Below are 20,689 nucleotides of genomic sequence, written 5' to 3' on the forward strand. Positions count from 1 at the left end.
TGAAGGATAACGCGTAACGCGAGTTGGTTTTCCCCTTTTCAGGCTAGAATTACACACGGACAGCGGTAGTACAAAGCCGGAGCTGGTGTTTATGGACCAGATCGAGGAGGTGGTGCAGGACTTTGTGCAGTTCAAGAACGAGCAGTGCATACAGATCCGGTTCCGGGACGGGATCCGCGACGGCAAGCTGATCCTGACGATGGTGGTGAGTTAAAGTGGGGCATTATTTTTTGATACAGTGGACTCTCTCGTTGTCTCGTTGTAAAAAAGGGTCATTATTCTCCGCAAATACACACGCAGTTGCCCGATCCCTCTACGATTCCCTAGAAACTTTGCTCTAAGTGGTAATTTTGGTCCATGATCACGAATCCGAGGTCCATTTTTCGATATCTTGTGACGGTACGAGCTCTTTAATTTTGCTGGATTTTTACTAAGACACGTTTTTCAGTGATTTGTTGCTCGAAATCGTGAAGAGATAGAAATTTTGTGTAAAGTTGGACACCCGATTTGTTTGCATATACCGTACTTGTTGGGTAACTTGGCATTGTTTAACTGGGCGCTCGATAACTGGGCTGTAGTCCACTTAAAAAGCAGACAAACGTCAAAAAACATAAACAAACCAAATCGACCGAGGGTTCGATGAATGCAAAAATCAAGTGTAGTAAATAAAAAAATGTTTTTCAGTTTTTGTGAAATTTTAAGTAACAATTATAGGAAACATGAAAAATAAGCTCTGGATACAAATTGGAGTAACTTTTATTTTTATATTTAAAAAATATAATGCATTGCACAGTGGGCGAAATGGAACCCAAAATCGGACTTAATTGAACGCGGCTGGTTCCCTGGTATGAATAATAGTGTTTCTTATGTAAAAAAATCCGGGGAATCGATTGGTGATGGTTTCATCCACAGCACGAAACGGCAAAGGGTCCATTTTGCCCCAATTCCCCATTTTTTAACAATTTTTCTTGAAAATCGGTCTGTATTTAGAGCGGAGGCTTTATGCGGCCTTCCAAAATGCACTTAACTCGTGTGAAAATGTCCCAGGAATCCAGTAAAAATAACCACTTGCACCGCAAAAATCATTTAGGGTCCATTTAACCCCAATTCCGCTATAAAAGCATTTTTGGCCGTTTTTAAATGTTAGGTCAGATTTGAAAAATCTGAAAATATTTTTATCGTAAAGATCAGACAATTTTACATAAAAATGACGATTTGCACTTGAAAGTTTGACACATTTATGTTGATATAGAAATTAAACTAAATAAAAAGATTGAAGAATCACTTTTGGGCCAATTTTCCCAAACGCAGAATAAACTGCCTTTCACATACATTTTATTTTTATCAACATAAATGTGTCAAACTATCAAGTGCAAATCGTCATTCTTATGTAAAATTGTCTGATCTTTACGATAAAAATATTTTCAGATTTTTAAAATCTGACCTAACATTTGAAAACGGCCAAAAATGCTTTTATAGCGGAATTGGGGTTAAATGGACCCTAGATGATTTTGCGGTGCAAGTGGTTATTTTACTGGATTCCTGGGACATTTTCACATAAGTTAAGTGCATTTTGGAAGGCCGCATAAAGCCTCCGCTCTAAATACAGACCGATTTTCAAGAAAAAATGCAAAAAATGGGGAATTGGGGCAAAATGGACCCTATGCCGTTTCGTGCGGTGGATGAAACCATCACCAATCGATTCCCCGGATTTTTTTACATAAGAAACACTATTATTCATACCAGGGAACCAGCCGCGTTGAATTAAGTCCGATTTTGGGTTCCATTTCGCCCACTGTGCATTGGTGTTCCCCTCGGCATTTTTTGTTAAGCCCAGTTAGGCCGATGCAAATACACCCAGAACTGGACATCGGCATACGAGAGGATAAAGAGCATGATTCGGTAGTAAAATGGTACTGTGTGTGGGCTGAGAGGATAAATCCCGAAATTACCGAGAGTACTTCACTCATGGGTTCATCTTCAAAAAATGTTCATCTATCAAAAAAAAAGTACCGGTACCGAGACTTGAACCCAAGACCTTCGGCATATTGAACCGTGTCTTTGCCGTATGAGCCACCATGGATCGGTGTCTAAGTGGCGGTCGTTTGTCCATATAAGCCACTCAATAGGATGAACTGTTCCAATGAACGAATGAACACGCGAGAGGACTATACTCTCGCAAAATTGCACTTTCCTCACGTTTCTTTTCGTGAGGACTATCCCCTCGTTCTTTAACTTTGGGTGTAGTTTTCAAAGTTTTTGTGCCTCTACTCTGACCGGGATCGAGAGAGAGGGGGAGGGGGGGGGGGGGAGGCAAAAAAATATAAATATTGAAATAACAACTATTTACTTTTCCTGTCATTCTTGAACGACGAAATAGCTTACTTTTCTGTACCAAAAATATCAGAATCGAATAGCAACACATTTCAAAAAAATGCTGAAAAGTTCTACCTTTCAGCACTGGAATGGGTGCTGAAAAGTTGAACTTTTCTTAAAATTGTAGAGCAGACAAAAACAAAAAAAATCATGTTTAATAACTACAATAAGTTAAACAATTTAGGAAGTATCGAATAAGTGTTATTTTAAAAAATAAATAAAACGTTTAAGTTTTAAAAAGAATTTAAAATAATTAAAAACTCTAATGTCCTTTTTAAAAACTCACATTCTTACTTATTCAAAAAGTAATTGTTATTTATTTGAAAACCAGTGCCGTAAATATCAAAAAATATAACCAACAGACCTTAACATCAGGTTCATACTTTGAACCCCTTCAATACACTAAAAAAACGGTAGGGGTCACTTTAAAAAAAATGACCTGTATCGATATTTTTTATTCTAAACTTATTGCTAAACTTGTGTAAATTGTTTTTAAATGAGTATGCTCTAAAAAGTGGAACATCACAAAGATCCGAATCTGAATTTCTACTTTTTTCAAAAGGATGACAGACATAAATGGTTCGAAAATTCAACCACATGTTTCAAATTGCTGCTTTTTTATTGTTTTTGCTTTCCATAAAGTTTCATAGAAAAACGAAACATGGATTTTGAACCAATATTTTCAAGTTTAATTTTACTATCCGAACAAAAAATATTGGGATATTTTATAAAAAAGACCGTGTCTAATAAATTTCATTTTTTTTTTAAATAATGTTAGTAATTGTAATTGTAAGTTGTTGCTTTATTGGATACGATAACTAGTAGTGAGCACTTTCGTCAAGTCAAGGAAGGAACTGAACAATACAGGCAAAATAATGATGTTAGTGTAAGGATAGTTTTGTATCTCTCACTATTGCTTAGTAGAGATACTCAAGTACTCTTCCAAACCACCTTTTCAAGTTATTCACACTTCAAAATGGCGTCTTTTTCGTCGTGTTTTAGCTATAACTTTCGTTTAGAACGTCCGATTTTCGCTCTCTTGGAAGATAAATGTGTGTTTTGATAAGCTCTACAAATGTTTAGTGGACACCATCTCGCTACAATATAAGCTTGAGTTGATAAATTTAAAAAAAAACGTTTTTTCATTAACACCTTAAGGTGAAGCCGTTGATCATTTTCGAAGAAAATTAATCATCACTATAAAATATTCTGTATTAAATTCCATTTAACGAATTTCAGCACCAAAAGGAGTCAGCATGTGCTGGTTGTTGCCTTCTTGAAGCCACTGAAAGAATTTTTGATCTAAATCAAATGTGCTTCAAAATTTATATAATTTTGTGGCACAGTCATTGACGTCCTAGTTGGCAATCATTGATTAATACGATTTCCATAACTTAACAAGGAATGGGATAATCGTTACCAAAAGGAATCAGCATGTGTAGGGCACTATTCTAAACAACTTGTTGAAGGAATTTTGTCAAAATATTAAAAGCGACGCAAAATTTATATCTTTGAAGGAAAAATTATGACAATGATGGAAGTCTTCACGTTAACCTTAATTATAAAAATGGCTCTAGAAACTTCCCGTTTGAAGATAGAGATTTGTGCTCTTCAGCAAAGTTGCTCAGAATGATGTTTCCTACAACTTTTTTGAAGACACCGAAGCGCTATCTCGTCATCCCTCCAAAATAAAAATTCTGAACCACCCTAAAATTTGGACCACTCTAATGTCCACCATACCATTTTCTGTAGAAAATGCACTTAAATGTAGCATTAAAATTCGAGTCTTCCAATTCAGAATTCTGAAAACATCGTCAAAAACATTTATTTATTTTTGAACAAAAATTAAATAGTATTTTAACACAAAAAAATCTAACAGAAACTTTCTTTCCAAACTATTTGAACAAAAATCAAGACATATATGTTTTTTTTAAGATGAGATTCCTATAAACTTCTAAAATATTGCTAATTCCTTAATCATTTAATACAAAAAAAACTGAAACAATCATTTCATACCAATGAAAAGTATTTTTCCTAAAGCTAGCAACAGTAATTTGCAGTATAATTTCAAGTTTAAAACATGTTTTGTATCCATGCAACTAGTTAGTGTTTGATTAAGGAAATATGATATTTATTCATAAAAATCTCAAACCTGTAGAAATTTCGGTTGTATCAGATAATTCCAAGCTGAACCAGAGCAGACCGGTGTCATTTGTACACAACAGTTTTGTAATAATCTATTTGTTCTTGTAAAAATAATATTTCAATACGGTTTTATTATTTTATTATTTGAATAAATCCCACATTTTCAAAAATTCGGTTAAAACTTAATTTTCAAAATGTTTAGCGGTTTGCAACCTTCTACAAAGTTGTTTCTAGTCTTATTTTGCACATTTTGGTCAGTAAAATACACATGACACATTCCGCCGTGACGTTGCAACGCTTTGACTTTTCTTTTTTCAGTATTTCGGCTGTAACTCAAAAATTACATTGAAAAGGTACATATGTTATTACAGATTCGGAAAGTACATTAAATTTCCTATGAAAAAAAATATTGAAACATTATTTTAAGCGAATATTTTATTTTTGAGAGGGGGATATGTAGCGTGACGTTGCAACGCGTGACTTTTTCTCAATTTTGACCCAATTTATGTTTCGCCATTAACTCTGCTCTGTTAAACGGCAAATTTGGAGTTCTTCTTCCATTTTTAGTGTAAAATTGGCCAACAAATCGAATGCAATCATAAGTTTTTCGAAAAAATTAAACCTCGATTTTTGAAGACCGCTTACATTTCGTGACGTTGCAACGCTCTGTTTTTGAAAACAGGGTTTTTCGTTGCGTTGCAACGTCACGAAATTATAGTTTCAAAATAAATCATAGTTTTTGTTAGGCTGAACAACTGTAGATTAAGATTTGATTATAAGACATTAATAGACAGTACAAGGACATGTGAATTGATTGGCCTGCCCATGTTAGACCCCCTCCCCTATTCTGCTTTCATAGTTGCAGTACGATTTACGAAGTTTTCCAAAGGGGTTTCAAAATATTTTTGTATTATTCCATTATCACGAAGGAAACCCCCCTCTCCAGTCCTCTATCCATGTAACGGGACGTCCATGCATTACGTAACGGCGTAATATCAAGGGGAGGGAGGAGGGTTCGAGGATTTATACAAAAAAGTGTATCGGAAATGTATTTCCAGGGAGTGGAAGGGGTCTAAAAATATAAATGTTTTGTTACGTAATGCAAGAACGCACCCTTAATATTTTAATGGTTTTGGGCAACTTACAAAACACGTGGAAGTTTTAGAAGGGAGGTGAGGAGCTTCAAGTTTTCAGGAGGGATTATTTTGAATTTATAAATAAAGTGCCCATATCGTTTGTTCATGGCCCCTAAGGGGTGATCTGCAAACAACGTAATTTATTTTATTGACTTTTGTGCTTTTTAAATTAAATTTGAGGAAATAATATAACTGTTTAACTGCGCAACATAACATTTTTAATTGTGAACAACAAAACGTTGCATACAACTTATTTAAGTAAGGGTTCGTCCAACAACAGAGTGACAAAAGTTTGTGAAAAAAAAAATAATCAAATCACGTGATTTTTATTGTTTAATGAATTTCACTGTAATTTGACTTACATAAGGGTGTGGGATAAAAAAAAATCATTGCGTTTTATTAGAATGAACCCTCACGTAAATCAGTTTATCATAAAGGGGCCATCCAGTAACCACGTGATTACTTTTTTGAAAGTTTTAGAATTTTTCCCCTTTGTGAACATCGGTCTATTTTGATTTGTTCAACAAGTTTCATAAAATACTTTTTTTCGAGTTGCATCAAACTTAAATGACGGAATTTGTGAATGACCCATGTACAATTCTTCTGTAAATATGCTCGGAAACATTATATAACAAATATATAATATTTAGTACCCTTTTATCTTCAACAACCAACTACGCATACACCTTTTTTGCCATGTGACCAATATGATTTAAAATTTCGTGACGTTGCAACGCAAACTTAAACCTGTTGTAACTTTGGATCTAGACAACCAATTAAGTCGCTCTTGGTTGCATTTGAAAGCTCTTTCCAAGTACAAAGAGCATCCGAAATATCAAAATGATTGAATGTTTAGTTTTTTGTTGACATAAACAAATGTCCCTTTTTCGTGACGTTGCAACGCAATAAAATGGTAAACTTACACTAGTTTGAAAAAATACTTAACTTAAGATAAACTGCAAACCCATGACATTTCCGTTTAGTACAACTAAAAACCTACAAAATGCAATCAAAAGAATATTTTTTGGATTTTATTTCGCTGAAAACCAGGAGTTTTTAGAAAAATGTTTTAAAACGATGATTTTATCACGAATTGATGCATAACCTAACCAACTTGTACAAAATGATTTTCAAATGATCAATTAATGAAAACCATGATTTTTGAAGCTTCAAGTAGTCTACAATCGAGGAAAAATATCCAAATAGCTCATACACGCTTTTCAAAATTTCATCCTAAGGTGTACATTGCCGGAAAATGTGTTACATGAAACACATCATCTGACAAGTTTCCTGGACTGTTATTTAAAAGTTTCCAATAAATGATCAAGGATTTTAAAAGAAAAAACTTAAAATAGAGATATCTCAGAAATTTCCCGATGAAACATTTCGCTCTTAGAAGCATTGGAAAGCTGAGAAAATTTCCTATAAGACACTTTTGAAAGTGGTGATGACTATTTTTTCTCCTTAAGGTTGCCCAGAAAACACGCCGTGAACGTGTGGCCGCTATCAATTTTGTCACGCTAGATTTCGGTTTCGGACCACTGTGCGTCCAAAACCTCCCTACAAACATCTATACCACTAAGGTGACGTAGGGGTCCTTGCGCACTTTAGATAGGTGTTTGCTAACGATCCTTCCCATCCCTGAGGATAGCTTGGACCCGGCCAGGACCCCCTTATATGCTCTGGGTAGTATTACACACAGGAAGGTGCTGTGTCCTATCCCTCGCCTAGACCAGACCAAAATCCATGATAAATCTGTCAGACCAAATCTGTCAGACCAAAGAGCAAAAAGTAAACAATCTTGGTCTTCGACGTAGGTGCACACAAATCAAGAAAAAAAATTGAAAAAGAATTTTATTTTTCCAATTCAATAACTGGTTTTGGGCTGCAAAATAAAATATATGCCAGAAAATGATTAAACAGTGCGGCGCCCTGTACACCGACAATTAAATAAGCAGTTAAAAGCCTTATTCTTCCAATTTAATTTTTGATCGTGTTTTCGGTTTACTCCTGAACAATCTTGAAATTATTTATGCGAATTTGTGATTCCTCTCGTACCCATCATTTCCTTGATTACACACTCATCAAAAGATGAAAACATGGTATCTCCCTTGTTGGATTATTGTTCCGGATGAGGGTCTATTACAACCACACCAATCAGTGGGATAAGCATTGTGGAGCATTCCGCTAATGCTAATGCTTATGCTAATTGTCACAGTTTCATATTTTTATCTTAAGAATCGAGCCAGGGGGTATCTCTAAATATTTTTCCCAAAATTTTTTTTTTTTCTCGTCGCCCTAATAAGCATCCATAGTACTTTGATGGGGTAGCTTGGTCTACCTTAAGGTTTCCACTGGAGCGGCACAGTAATTTACAACTCCATATTCTAATCCTCACCGCTTTTTCTCCATTTCCTCCAACCAGGACGAAATCGGCCTCAAGGAGTGGGCCCTGTCGCTGCGGTCCGCCCACAAGGAAAGCCAGGAGCTGCTCGGGTCGATGGCGAAAAAGGCCGGCAAGATCTACGGCACCGAGCGGGACGCGTCCAAGGCGAACGTGTTGATCTCGTCGGCGGGCGCCAACTCCAACTCCAATTCCAACTCGACCGGCAGCGCCCAGAAGGGTGCGAACGGGTCGTCCAACTAGCGGTTACTGCTGCGATCTCGGTCCTGCTTCATAGAACCGAATCGTCTCAAGGAACCGCTGCTGAAGATGAAGTGCAAGGACACTTAAGGAGGGCGGCAACGATTCTTCATTTTAGCAGAGGCGCGCGCGGCCTTAGTTAGTCGATTGGTTTGCGAGGTTAGAAGAGGGGAGAAACTATTTATTTTGTATTTCAGTGCATTTTGAAAAGCCTAGTTTGAAGTCTTTTTTTGAACTGAAAAAAAGAAAGAAAAAAAACGGGTGTTTCATCGAAAGATGACGAAATTCGACGCGACTAATGCAAACAAAACAATGAAAACAAAAATGAGGAAATTTGTTTTCAAACAGTGATATGAGCGAATAAAACAAATAAACAAAGTGTTTTAATCGTAGCAGTTACAATTATATACAAATTAAGCTAAAGAAGCAATGATGTGTGTGTGTTTGTTTTTGTGGGGAACAACACAGTAGGCGTTGTGTACAGTACGATACTGGCTGGAGTGTGTTTTGTTTCCCGTAACTTATTTCGGAGTAATTCTTTAGGGTTTTTAGTGTTTTTTTTTCGCGAATTTCGAATTTCTTTTCCATCTAATTCTTATGCCAAAAGAAGCCTTTTTGCTGTAACTTTTTTCTATGCAAATCTTCATACAATCAAATTTCGTTTTGTTAGCCAGGCCGAAAAAAATCTGACAGACGAAAATTTTACCTTTAGCCTCAAAAATGTTGAATTTACTGTTGCCGTGAAATAAATGTTTCCTTTATTTTTCGATATTCAATTAATTTTCAAAATTGGCAGGAAATGTAAAATATGTCGAAATCTGTCAAAATCTGTCAAAATCAGGCGGTACAGATAACGATAAATCTTTATTCTGGCTAACACCTGAAAAATCTGGCATTCCCACATTTATGTGGCTACCTGCAACCATGCTGTCAGAATGCGGACACAAAGCGCATGTCATTCCAAAACGACTGTCAGTGAACGCACACGAAGTTGAAACGAACGGAAACAAACTCGGCACTCAATCGATAGCTTTCTCTCTCTCTCACTCTTTATCTTTTTTCTCAATCTTTCTCTTTTTTGTAATGCTGTTTGGTGACATCAATCATATGAATGCAGTATGCAAGGCATAAAGATTGTATAATGTAATGTAGGTTTTCTAGCTGTCAAAAAATAGTTAGCACAAAAAGCGGATTTTATATGGAGATTTCCAGAAAATTGAAAATTTGACCATTTTCCGGGCAAGTTTTACAAGATTTTTTCTGATTCTTAAAAAAAATATTTCAAAAGCGTTTTTTGGTATCTAGTAAAACTTGCCCGAAAAATGGTCAAATTTTCAGTTTGCTGAAAATCTACATATGAATTCCGCTTTTTGTGACAACTATTTTTTGACAGCTGGAAAACCTGTCTTAACTTATCTTATCTGTATTCCTTGGCAATCATGGGAAACATGATCGCAATTTCGGAATAACGATAGTTCTTTGAGCGAGCAAATTTCTGGTGAGAGTCAAATGACACGATGAGAGCTCAGCCGCTTAACGGTAGCCGCCAAAACCATTTTTTCACTTGCGCTTACGTTTTCACAGCGCTTAAGGTTTGAAATTGTTTCCAACTACCGGCAATATATTCTCTTGCACATGCTTTTTAGGTTTTCAGGTGCAAAATAATTCCGAAACATGTGATTTATTAGCAAGCGCTAACAAAAAAAAACAAACCCCCTGAGTCACTTGACGTTTTACCTATTCTCGTCGAAGACTGACCGAAAACGAGCAAGATGCGAAGGTAAATAAAGAATAGAGGCCACAAAAGTGCGCTGAAAGAAAAACAAAATAGCCGCTAATAAACATTGCGTGGGCTACAGGGCATTCTCGTCAGACGAGAATAGACTGTAACAAAAATTTTGTAAAATGCTTGTAAAAGAAATAGAAAAATCTTTTGGAAAAAAGCATAATTAAACAGAAATGTTACAAAAAAGTTGCTCTACTGGTTGATGTAATTAATTTCAGAAAGTTTAATGGAACAACCCGTATTATCGAGCATCTTTCTTTTTCTCATTTTGTGTAAATATTGTTTGAGTATCGAGCTCAAATTTGTTCTTAAAAAAGATGTTCCTGGAAGTTCGAAACAATTTCAAATTGTTTGTGTGAAAGTGTGTTCAGCCAAAGTGTTGAGAAATGGCTCTGCAAAATTGAAAAGTTGATCAAACATTAATGAAGTTGGATAAATTGCTTCACAAAAGCATGACAAAAATTGGAGAAATTCAAAAATATTGTTCCGAAAACTGTTTTTTGGCAATTCGAATTTGGAACGCCATTTTGCCGAAGACAGCAATTCGATTTGATGTACTTTTATAATCAACTCGCAAAATTGTAAGAAGACTTGTATGAAAACACTATTGACGTATAAAGGCTATTATTGACATAAGAAATACGTGGACAAAATTTCACCAACATTAAAAAAAATCGGAACACGTAGAGAATTACTCTTTTTCGGTTAGAAAGCTTCATGGCACACTAGATCGACCAAGTTAAAGATTGTTCGCTCTAGTGCAATCCATGAAAATTGCGTGACTATTTTTTATTAGGTTCGCATTGACAATTTGAGTAAGAAAAGTCAGTATTGAAGGAGGGCGGGAACACGACGGAAAGAAAACCTAGGATTAGCTAATAAATGTGTCAATTTAGTATTGTACTTCTTTACACCGGAAGAAGTGGAAAATCAAAAGAGTAAAATAACTACTAGCGATGTTTATACAAGAAAACCCCCCCACAAAAAAAAAATGATACAAAGAAATATCCCAACCGAGAAGAACCGCTAGGAGAAAACACACAATAAAACAAAAACTCTAAAATCTAATCAACCGTAGGGTAAAGGTCGATAATAAGTAACGCAGGAAGCAAAACTCCCGTTTATAAATATGAAATTTAAGAATATAACAAAACAAAACAAACAAAACTGATGCAACCAGAAGCAAAGCATAGGCGTAACTATCCTAAAGTATTGTTAAACAGAGGAAAAACATGTAAATGGTAGTTGTATTCGTGACACAACCCTGTTTTATTGTTTTTTTTCTCGAATTTTTCTGTTTGGCATCGCAAATTTTCTTGTGCCCCCAAAAACACTACAAAAAAAAAAATCCTTTTAATATGAGTGTGTAAATGGGTAGAGATAGTGTCACTACCACAATACTACTACTAAATTAACCGGAAGCGAACCGCTCTTGGTAGGAAGCCTTTTTTAAAAAAAAAATGTCTTTCTGTATGTGTGTGTGCGAACAATCTGTACAATTGCGGAAGCATACTTGTTGAGCATATATCGTTGTTTAAGCCAAAAAAAATGTACTAAATACTAATCTAGAAGTTTAAAAACATCTTAGTAGTTTCCACCAAACATCCCCCGAGCGCGCGCGTGTGGTTTGTGTTGTTGACTGTTTACCTTTGTTTTATTTGTGTAAGTGAGACGCGTTTCGATTGCACACAAACAAAACCAAATGATACACTCACATAAAACACATAAATGCAGCCACACCATGTTGAAGCAGCTGTCAAAAGTGTTGGAAATTCGTATTTTTTCCACAACATCACTCACCTCAGCTCTAAGCAGTGGAGATGCCCTTACAATTATTATTTTTCAAAAAAGCGGTAGAAGTGCCCTAAGAGCAAAACAACTTTCAGCTTCTGTAAAAAAGTTGATGAAGTTGATATTTCTGTGTTTTCGAAGTAAATTTCAAAGCAACAAAAAATAGAGACCATTCTATAAATTATAAAACGTATATTGCTACAAGCGGTAGAGATGCCCTAAAGTTTGTGTTTTCTTCAAATTGCGGTCATTGAAATTCTCGCGTTTTTATCGTATGATATGATTTATTCTGTCAAAATGGCTTTAACAAATGGCTTGTGCTTGCGTTCATTCATAAAACTGAAACTGAAAAAGGGTCCAAACAGTAGAGATGTCCTCAGAGCAAAACATATTTTACCTTATATCAGAAATTTTATTAAGTAAACACGTATGCGTTGCAATGTTTAAATCGTTATAACATAAAAAAAGTCTTAAAATACAAAACGCATATTGCTCCAAGCGGCAGCGATGACCTTCTGCTGGTAATTTTGCTTCCACTGATGAAGCTCCCCTTTCGACAAAAAAATATTCTAGTTTCATCCGGGGGTCATTTACAAATGCCGTAATCCAAAAATTTATCGTGCGAGTGGCCCCTTATGTTAGAGCCTGGTATCGCCAGGTAACACAAAACATAATCAACGAAAAAAAGAGTTTTCTATGCGCATAATTGACAGCTGCTTCAAATTTTGCCATTTTCTGTGATTCATTTTTTTTTTTCAAGAATTTAAAAACACTGTTCCACATTTAAACTCTAATTTAAAAAATCATACAATCACAATTTTTAATAAGATCATTTGCACCTCAGACTGAGCCAAAAACACGATCCAGATTCTTCCTCTATCTCCGATTACCAAAGTCACACACACACACTCACAAGAGAAAAAAAAGTAAACAAACGTCATTTAGAAACAAAAGCGCACGAACAATCGTTCTTACCAATACTGGGTTTTTATTGCGCGTCCTAAGAAATAATCAGTTTTGGTGATTATCTTGAAGAGGTCCCTAAGATAAGAGCGCAAGCGTTTTTCTAATCCATCGTAGCAATCGTGTTCAATTTCCGTAGGTGTCAGGTTTGTTTTCATATTTGAATGCAGTCGGTAGTTTAGTGTTTTCTTCATAAAAGAAACATTTAATTGAATGTATGTACTTTTTCTGATGCAGGAATCATGGAGGGTACCGTGGAGGACATCAGTTTGAGGAACCAACATGAATAGCTGGGCACAGACCATTAATTTCCAGTTTGTTATGGTTCAGTTTTCTGGGACCTCAACGATCTTTTAGTTGGCCCGTTGCCGTCACTTTACCACATTGGCTGATGCAGAGTGAGATGCACTTCCTAATCAAGAAGTACATGTGTGTGCTCAAAAATCCACATAAGATTGATTTCTAACGCAGCCGAATATTTGAAGCAAACAGTCACATCTCCAGGTGGCAAGTTGATTCAGAGCTTCAACGGGCCTTTCCATTGATCAACATGTCGTCAAAAAAATCAGCCACCCAAGCCAAACTGTCGTCGTCAGTATGAGCCTCCCGGTCGGTGAAGTACTTTCCGCGTGTATTTTTATATGGAAGGAAAAAAATCTAAAAAATACAAACCAGCATGAATTAATCGTTATCAATCTCTTTTTATTGCACGATTCTTATACGAAATCAATTCAAATCCACTTGAAGATCTCCAGCGCCATGTAAGATAGTTATGAGCCTCCGGTTCGGGTTGTTCTTCTTTTGCCCAGGGCTGTGGAGTCGGAGTTTGAGCCGGATTCGGTGGAGTCGGGTATTTTTGGGGACCTGGAGTCGGAGTCGGAGTTGGCTAAATTGTATCAGTCGGAGTCGACTAGAGTTGGTAGGATGGAGTTGAAGTCGGAGTCGGTTGGAGCTGAAAACCGGAGTCGGAGTCGGCTAATCTCAGAAAGCCGGAGTCGGAGTCGGAATCGCTTGAAATATGACCCGACTCCGCAGCCCTGCGTGTGCCAGTGGACGATGTATTTCTTCTGATTATCCTTGTAGGGTTATCTTTCTCTTCTGATAAAGTCAGAACCGCGTGAGTCTCCGGAGGTGAGGTCGAGCTCAAAGATCAATTGAAGAGCGATGCCAACTAAGAATTGTGATTGCCTTCACGTCGGGACCAGAATTGTCCTTGGATGTCTTTACTGACTGCTCGGTCTCCAGGGAGATTTAATGTCAGCGCCAGCATGGACCGCCGGGCCAGTTACCAGGTCACTACGGTACAATCACTTCGTCAGTGGTACGATGATAGAACCTGGAGGTTCCACGAGTGAATGTCCGTATCGACTTAGAAAGGGAGAGTCCCGTTTGGCTCTCCACATCTAATCTTATAAAGACCACCAGCATCAAAGGGAAGGGAAACAATAAATGACTCCATCATGTCCTCTCCTCGCACCATGAAGTTCAAGGATGACGCCCTTAGGACGCTGGTCTTAACCGTCTAAGAAGATCTTCTCACGACAAGTCCGGTTTAGCAGATACTTGAGCTGCTAATTGCCAACGAGAGAAAAACCTGCCCGACGGAGCCAGTAACGTCCGTTGCGCGTCCATCCGACCTGGTTCGGAGACTGGATACCACCAAGCTGACCGCGAGGGCCGCAGAACCGCTGCTTCCAGCGCCGAAGATAGACAACAGCAGGCAGGACCAACAAGCCAACACCAGCCAGCTAAACAAGCCCCCACGATTTTCCCAGATTGTCAGTTTATGTCAACAATTTTTTTTGTGTTAGCCTACTTGCTCTTGTCTTTTCTAGGGTTTTGCGTTGCGACGATATCTTTCTGCGGCGATTAATTGGAGCGCAGGATTCTAATTTTTCTCGAAATTATTAATATATCGGAATGAGATAAAAAAAATAATTAAAATTTACAGTGTAACTTACAATTTCATCGAAAACTCACATTTCAACAACAAACCATAGTAGGCCACTCTTAACTCACCAACACTAACGCAACACACTTCTCACCAACACGATTTAGGTGAAATTAGTACACACTCAAACAAAACTCAATACAAGTTTCGTTAGTAAATAACAACAGTCCTGTTCTAGTGGAAGAAACGGTTGATCGATTAGAGAAACGAGCATCACTTATACTTAATTGCATTAATATTATAAATTTAGTGAACGTGTGGGGCACGCGAGAGTCAGAACAACAAAAGAAAACCAAAATGGGTCAATCATTAAAAACACAAAGATTTAATCAAGTTTAAACAAAAAAGAAGAAAACAGAATCGTATAAATTCAGCAGCTCACTGTTATGCAACACCAAGACTTTAGAGTAGATTTGATTTTTCGGTTCCTTCATGAATATCGTTCACATATATATTCGCATATACTCTGCATATGTATTAGTAAAAGAAACACACACACACACGCAACACACAAGATTTCTCTCCACCCTGGAAACTTACAGACATACACACAGAAGAAGGGGAAAAACACTGTTTATCACATCACCCGGGCGTAGTTTAGTAGACAAAGTGATAACTTTTTGGAATGATTTTTGTCTCAGTTATTTCGAAAACCGGCAACTTCTCCTCATGCTCGATTCCTTGCTGCCTACAGCGCCAAACTGCCTTCATGAAAAAAAAAAATGCACACTGTTTCAACCTTCCTGAAAACATTTGCAATCAGATGTACACATTTATTTATTTATCAAAAAGAAGAAGAGAAAAAAAAAATCGTCACCGCATCCCCATCGAACTGCGATACCGATTTGTTCCAGTGTTCCTCTAGTGCGAGCGCGAATGCTCTTTAAGGGCACTTCCACCGGTCGTTGCGAAACTTGTTTTTATTTGAAATTCTGTGATCTATTTTGTTTGGCATTATTGTCGTGCGCAAACTACAATCAAGCATGAAATTTGAAATTGCACGATATTTTTTTCTTTTGAATCTGTCAAACGGAAATCACTTTTCAATTAACAAAAAAAAAAACAAACATAAATCGATTGTAAATATAGTCGCACAGATGCTAGCAAAGCAAGGTAAAACTGTATAGATGAATGTTGTAAAATTCCGATGTTTCTAAAACAAAATTAACGTGTAAAATCGAAGCAGGCGGTGCGAGGGGAGAAATTCACCCACACCAGCCTGCTTGATCGCGCACACTCGTAAGCTAAGCTAAGAAAAAGAATATGCAAACTGACGTTTATCTACTGCATAGAGTATAACAACCCCTGTTGCCATTAACAACTAATATTGTTATTATGAATAACAAGAGAAAGAGAGAGCGAGCGAGCGGAGTCTAGGGGAAGTAACACAAATTACGCAACACACCTGCATTAGAACCAAAACAATTACAATTACATTTGAATGTGGATGTGGAAATCGTAACTCCCTTTAGCAAGTTCGTGTTTTATATAAACAATCAAAAAAAGAGAAAGCAAAACAAAACTATTTAGAAAAAAGTGTTGTTTTTTTTCTAAAAACTAAAGCAAATACAATGTGAAAGGGGTAAACACACACACACAAACCAGGAAACAATAAATAATACTTAGTACCAACCTAGTTAAGCCGAGAGAGAGAGATCATGCACGTTTTTTCGAGGGTGATGAGCAATTCATACGATAATACATTCGCAGTTTTCATTCACACAGCAAAAAAAAACAAGAGATTTACTAGAACTGCACCTTTGAACAAAACAAAAAAAAAGTCATTTAACCGAATCGTTGCATTTTGTAGAGAGGCAAAAGGTGTGGTGCGCCCCTCCCCCCACGCAAAAGTTCTTCCGCAAATCCACCGAGCGGAAACGCTGCTGCAAAAAAAACCGGAAGGCAAACAGAGGGATGCAACAAAAATAAACACCTTTTTTCGTTCTTTTGATAGAAGCAATTTAACACACTGAAAACACACACACACACTTTTTATACACACATTCGCAGTTATTATGACAGCAAAAGTGAGGAAAAGCGGTAGAGATGCCCTTATAAGCGAGCAAGCAAAAGGAAAAGAGAGGATACAAAAATACTGGTCATTATACTATTAATAAGAGATTTAAGAAGTTTAGTGCAAGAGAGCAGCGCAAAGGGCACGTGAAAATTCCGCCAGACTAATGGGAAAAAGAAAAAAGTTTAAAACCGCAAATTTAACGTGAAAAGAAGCGAAAAAAAGAAAAAAAACTAAACTTCTACATGGGTAAACTAGAAGAAAACAGTAAACAAAGGAAATCATGCATGAGCAAACGTGTGTGTGTATATACGAATGAACGGAAATGCACTTATGAGAACATTTTTAGATTAAAAAACCAACATTATAAAAGTGAAGTTGAGCGAGTTGTCAGTCGCGTAGAACGTATCACAGCCCTGAAATGTTGCATGAACAATAGAAATGTAATTTATTGTTTCTCACAAATTTAAACAGTCTGAGAATTGAATCTTTTTTTTTAGAACTGAATCTTATTAGCCATTTTTTCGAATTCCGGAAATGAGCAATTCTCCACCAAAAACTAAAATTGATTTTATCTATTGTTTTTGAAGAGGCTCAAACTTTTTGGGGGCCTACCCTATGGCCAAAGAAGCAATTTTCTGACCGGTTTGGTGTTTTTCGGTAGGTGCTGATTTTTTAATTAACTGTTCAAATTCCCAAAAAATACTATTTTTCATTTTTCAAAATTTTATGATATGTTTTAGGGGACAAAAACCGCAACTTTTGAGCCAAAAAAAATTAAGGACAAAAATTTAGAAAGAATTTTAAATTTTGGAAAAAAATAATTTTAATCGAAAATATGTTTTTACTTCAGTTTTTAATGTACATGAATTATTTTTTCAGTTCAGTTTTTGGATTTAGAAAAAAAAAGTTACCACTCCACAATATATTTGTTCCCAAAAGATTGAGGAAATTTTCAATAAAATTTCGTCTAAAATACATTGAAAATTGGACCTCTGGTTACTGAAATACAGCAAATATCAAGGCAAATATAATAAAAAGGAATAAGAATATGAATCTGGTACGTTTCGTCGAATGGACATTTCGCCGAATAAAAAAAAAAGATTCAAATTAAAGGTAAACAAAAATATAAAAACACCAAAATTATCAAAAGCTAAAACAAAGAACGATTCATGTTTGAAAAAATGCAACAACACACAGAAGTATTCTCAAACACTTTTTTAGTGTTTTTTATCCATTTCTTTTTCTTTTTAATTTTTTCCTTTTTCGTTTTCCCTTTTTTTTAATTCGGCAAAATGTCCAATCGGCGAAATGTCCTTTCGGCGAAACGACCCATTCGGCGAAACGACCTTTGGCTAAATGTCCATTCGGCAAAACGACATTCGGCGAAATGTCCCGCACCCAAAGAAAATAGGTTTCGAGGTTTTTAAGCGAAGATGGCGTTCGAATGGTGAACGCCCGAAATGTCAAAATCACGCCGTGGTACCAACATTACGGAAAAAGTGTGCCATGGCATGACAGCCACATTATCCGAAAAACCTTTTATTTATTTATTTTATATTTTTTTCTAGTACCAATATCTCAGAAACAATTGGTCCTATTTTCATGGTTATAAATTTAAACATTCGTAAAATTTTCTGATCTTTTCTAAAATATTATTTTTTTTTAATTTTTAAATTAAGACTAGTTAAATTGCTATTTTTCCAGAAAGCCAGTTCTTTCAAAAATCATGACTCGGTGGCAACGTGTTTGTCCTTTTTTTATGGCTCAAAAGTAGCGGTTTAATGTCCCCTTAAACATATCAAAATTTCAAAAATTTAAAAATATGGATATCAGGTATTTTTTACGTATTTTTCCAGAATTGCCCAAGTCACTAAACCAATCAGAAAATTCTAATCTAATCTAATCTAATCTAACACAAACGCAGCCAGTCCGATGAAAGCATGCTGGAAAGTCTTGCGATTAGATTACGCCCCAAGCACTTTTCTTGTCAGTATTAATAATTGCAGTACATCCGAGAACACCCGAAAATGTATTGCAAAAATTGAAGCGGCCAGCCCTACTGCGTTGTGTTTACCGCAGAGAGGATTCTGAGAACGGATCACATTTCACAGAATCTACAGGGGAGGAAGGATGCGTGGACATACCGTACCAAACGCTCCAATTTATGATTGCATTAGTTGTGTAGAATGTGTCAAGTGTGATGATATATAATAATACAATAAATAAAATATATAATATAATATAAAAATATGTAATTGGAAAGTCCTCACCGAGTTCCATGATGATGATCCTTCAATGATACTGAGCACTATGTTGCACCACCGAGAAATTAGCTCAACAGTGCTAAGCTTCGTTATTCTCACGCTTTTCTATTGATTGAAAAACATTCAACCTATCGAATTTCACAAAAAAAAAACAAGAATAGCGACCCCCTGTACCGAAACAAGATCGCGTCGCTTCAACTTGCATCCAAGTTATGACAAAAACTTCTGTGCAACTCATGCCCATTGAAAAAATTGTATTCGGAACGAGGGAAACTGAAACGCCGCCGCATCGAATGTCAAAAGAATGAAAATCAAAATGAAAACATTCACCAAAAAACCTCTTGTTCTTAGGATTAATCGTAATACTGGGCAAAAACTTCACTTGATTCATAAAGTGTGAATCACAAACTCAAAGCTAAACACTAAAATAATACTCCAATGTATCGAAAACATTGAAAAAATCGAATCGAAATAAAGAGCACTAAACGAACAAACCGACCCGTTTCGTATGCACGGAAAAACCCTCACTAAACCAATCAGAAAATTCGTTCAAAAAATACAGATTCCTTAATATTTATGTACCATTTTTGCAGAATTTTCGATATTTATAAGGACTATTTATTTAAAAAAAAATAGGTACAGTCATCTTAGGGCGCATCGGAACTGCAGTCTAAATAGGGACAGTCGTTTTTAGAGCACTTCTAACCGTAGGACAGAACAAGGATTTTTTTGTCAATTTAAAAAAAAATCACAAAAAAAAATTCCCAAAATTCGTATTTCTATATTTTTAGATTTTTTATGTTTGAATTTTTGAGCCTTAGAGAGAGAAGTACGGCAAAAATGCCACCGAGTTATATTTTTAAAAAAAAAATAGATTTTTTTGAAAAAACTATAAAGTTTACAAACATTTTTTTTACCACAGTTTTTATGTAAATTTTGAAAAATATTTCCAACGGTATAATCATAAAACGAAAATTCTAGTTCTAATCGAAACAAAATTTAGTTCCAAGCGAAAAAATAACCTTATTGCAGTTATTGCAATTTTCTTCTTCTTTTCATCTACTACCCCCTGGCTACGGGCCTGGTCCCGGGTGTTATTGTAGTTTTTTGGCCGCTGGAACCTGTAAGACCTGTAAGATGTCTCCGTTTTCGGCATTGTTGTTCTCCGTCAGCGAGCTTAACTTGTTGTTGTTGGAGAGCCGAACCAAAAACAGCAAATACTGTCAACTGAGGCGAACCGGGACTACAGTCTGACTAGGGTTAACACGTTTTAGAGCACTTAAAAACTTCATATTTAGAAATAAATGTACACATTTGGTGCTCTGTATCATCTAACCAAAACTACTCAAAAATATCATTATATTAGACTATCAATTAGACTACCAATTCGCCCCAGATGACGGCAACACATTTTTGGCGCTAAAAAAGGTAAACAATCCCGCGCCGCGGTTTTTGCAACCGCACCGCACTTCTGTCAAACTAAGCAACCGGGTTGCCAGGTCATTTTGGGAAAAGTCGTGTCATGCGCGTTCAGAAAATCTGTGCACGTCTGTGCGCATACTTTGAACCAAGTTCGAGCATGACATTTTTTTTCGATTATTATTTGTTTTTTTTTT

At 36.3% G+C, this 20,689-nt stretch overlaps 1 protein-coding gene across 6 annotated transcripts in view; it reads left to right on the forward strand.

The window, feature by feature from the left end:
• The window catches only part of LOC6036095 (G protein-coupled receptor kinase 1), a 301,613-nt gene extending 289,057 nt beyond the window's left edge, over positions 1-12,556 (forward strand). For all 6 annotated transcript variants that reach the window (XM_038255303.1, XM_038255309.1, XM_038255304.1 and 3 more), the window contains exons 14-15: positions 43-205; positions 8,083-12,556. In XM_038255303.1, the coding sequence (XP_038111231.1) occupies positions 43-205; positions 8,083-8,304 (385 nt within the window). In that variant the 3' untranslated portion in view covers positions 8,305-12,556. The remainder of the gene's footprint in view (positions 1-42; positions 206-8,082) is intronic.
• Positions 12,557-20,689: the final 8,133 nt, after the last annotated feature.

Source organism: Culex quinquefasciatus, chromosome 2 (genome assembly GCF_015732765.1).
Source record: "Culex quinquefasciatus strain JHB chromosome 2, VPISU_Cqui_1.0_pri_paternal, whole genome shotgun sequence".
In the NCBI taxonomy this organism is placed as follows: Eukaryota; Metazoa; Arthropoda; class Insecta; order Diptera; family Culicidae; genus Culex; species Culex quinquefasciatus.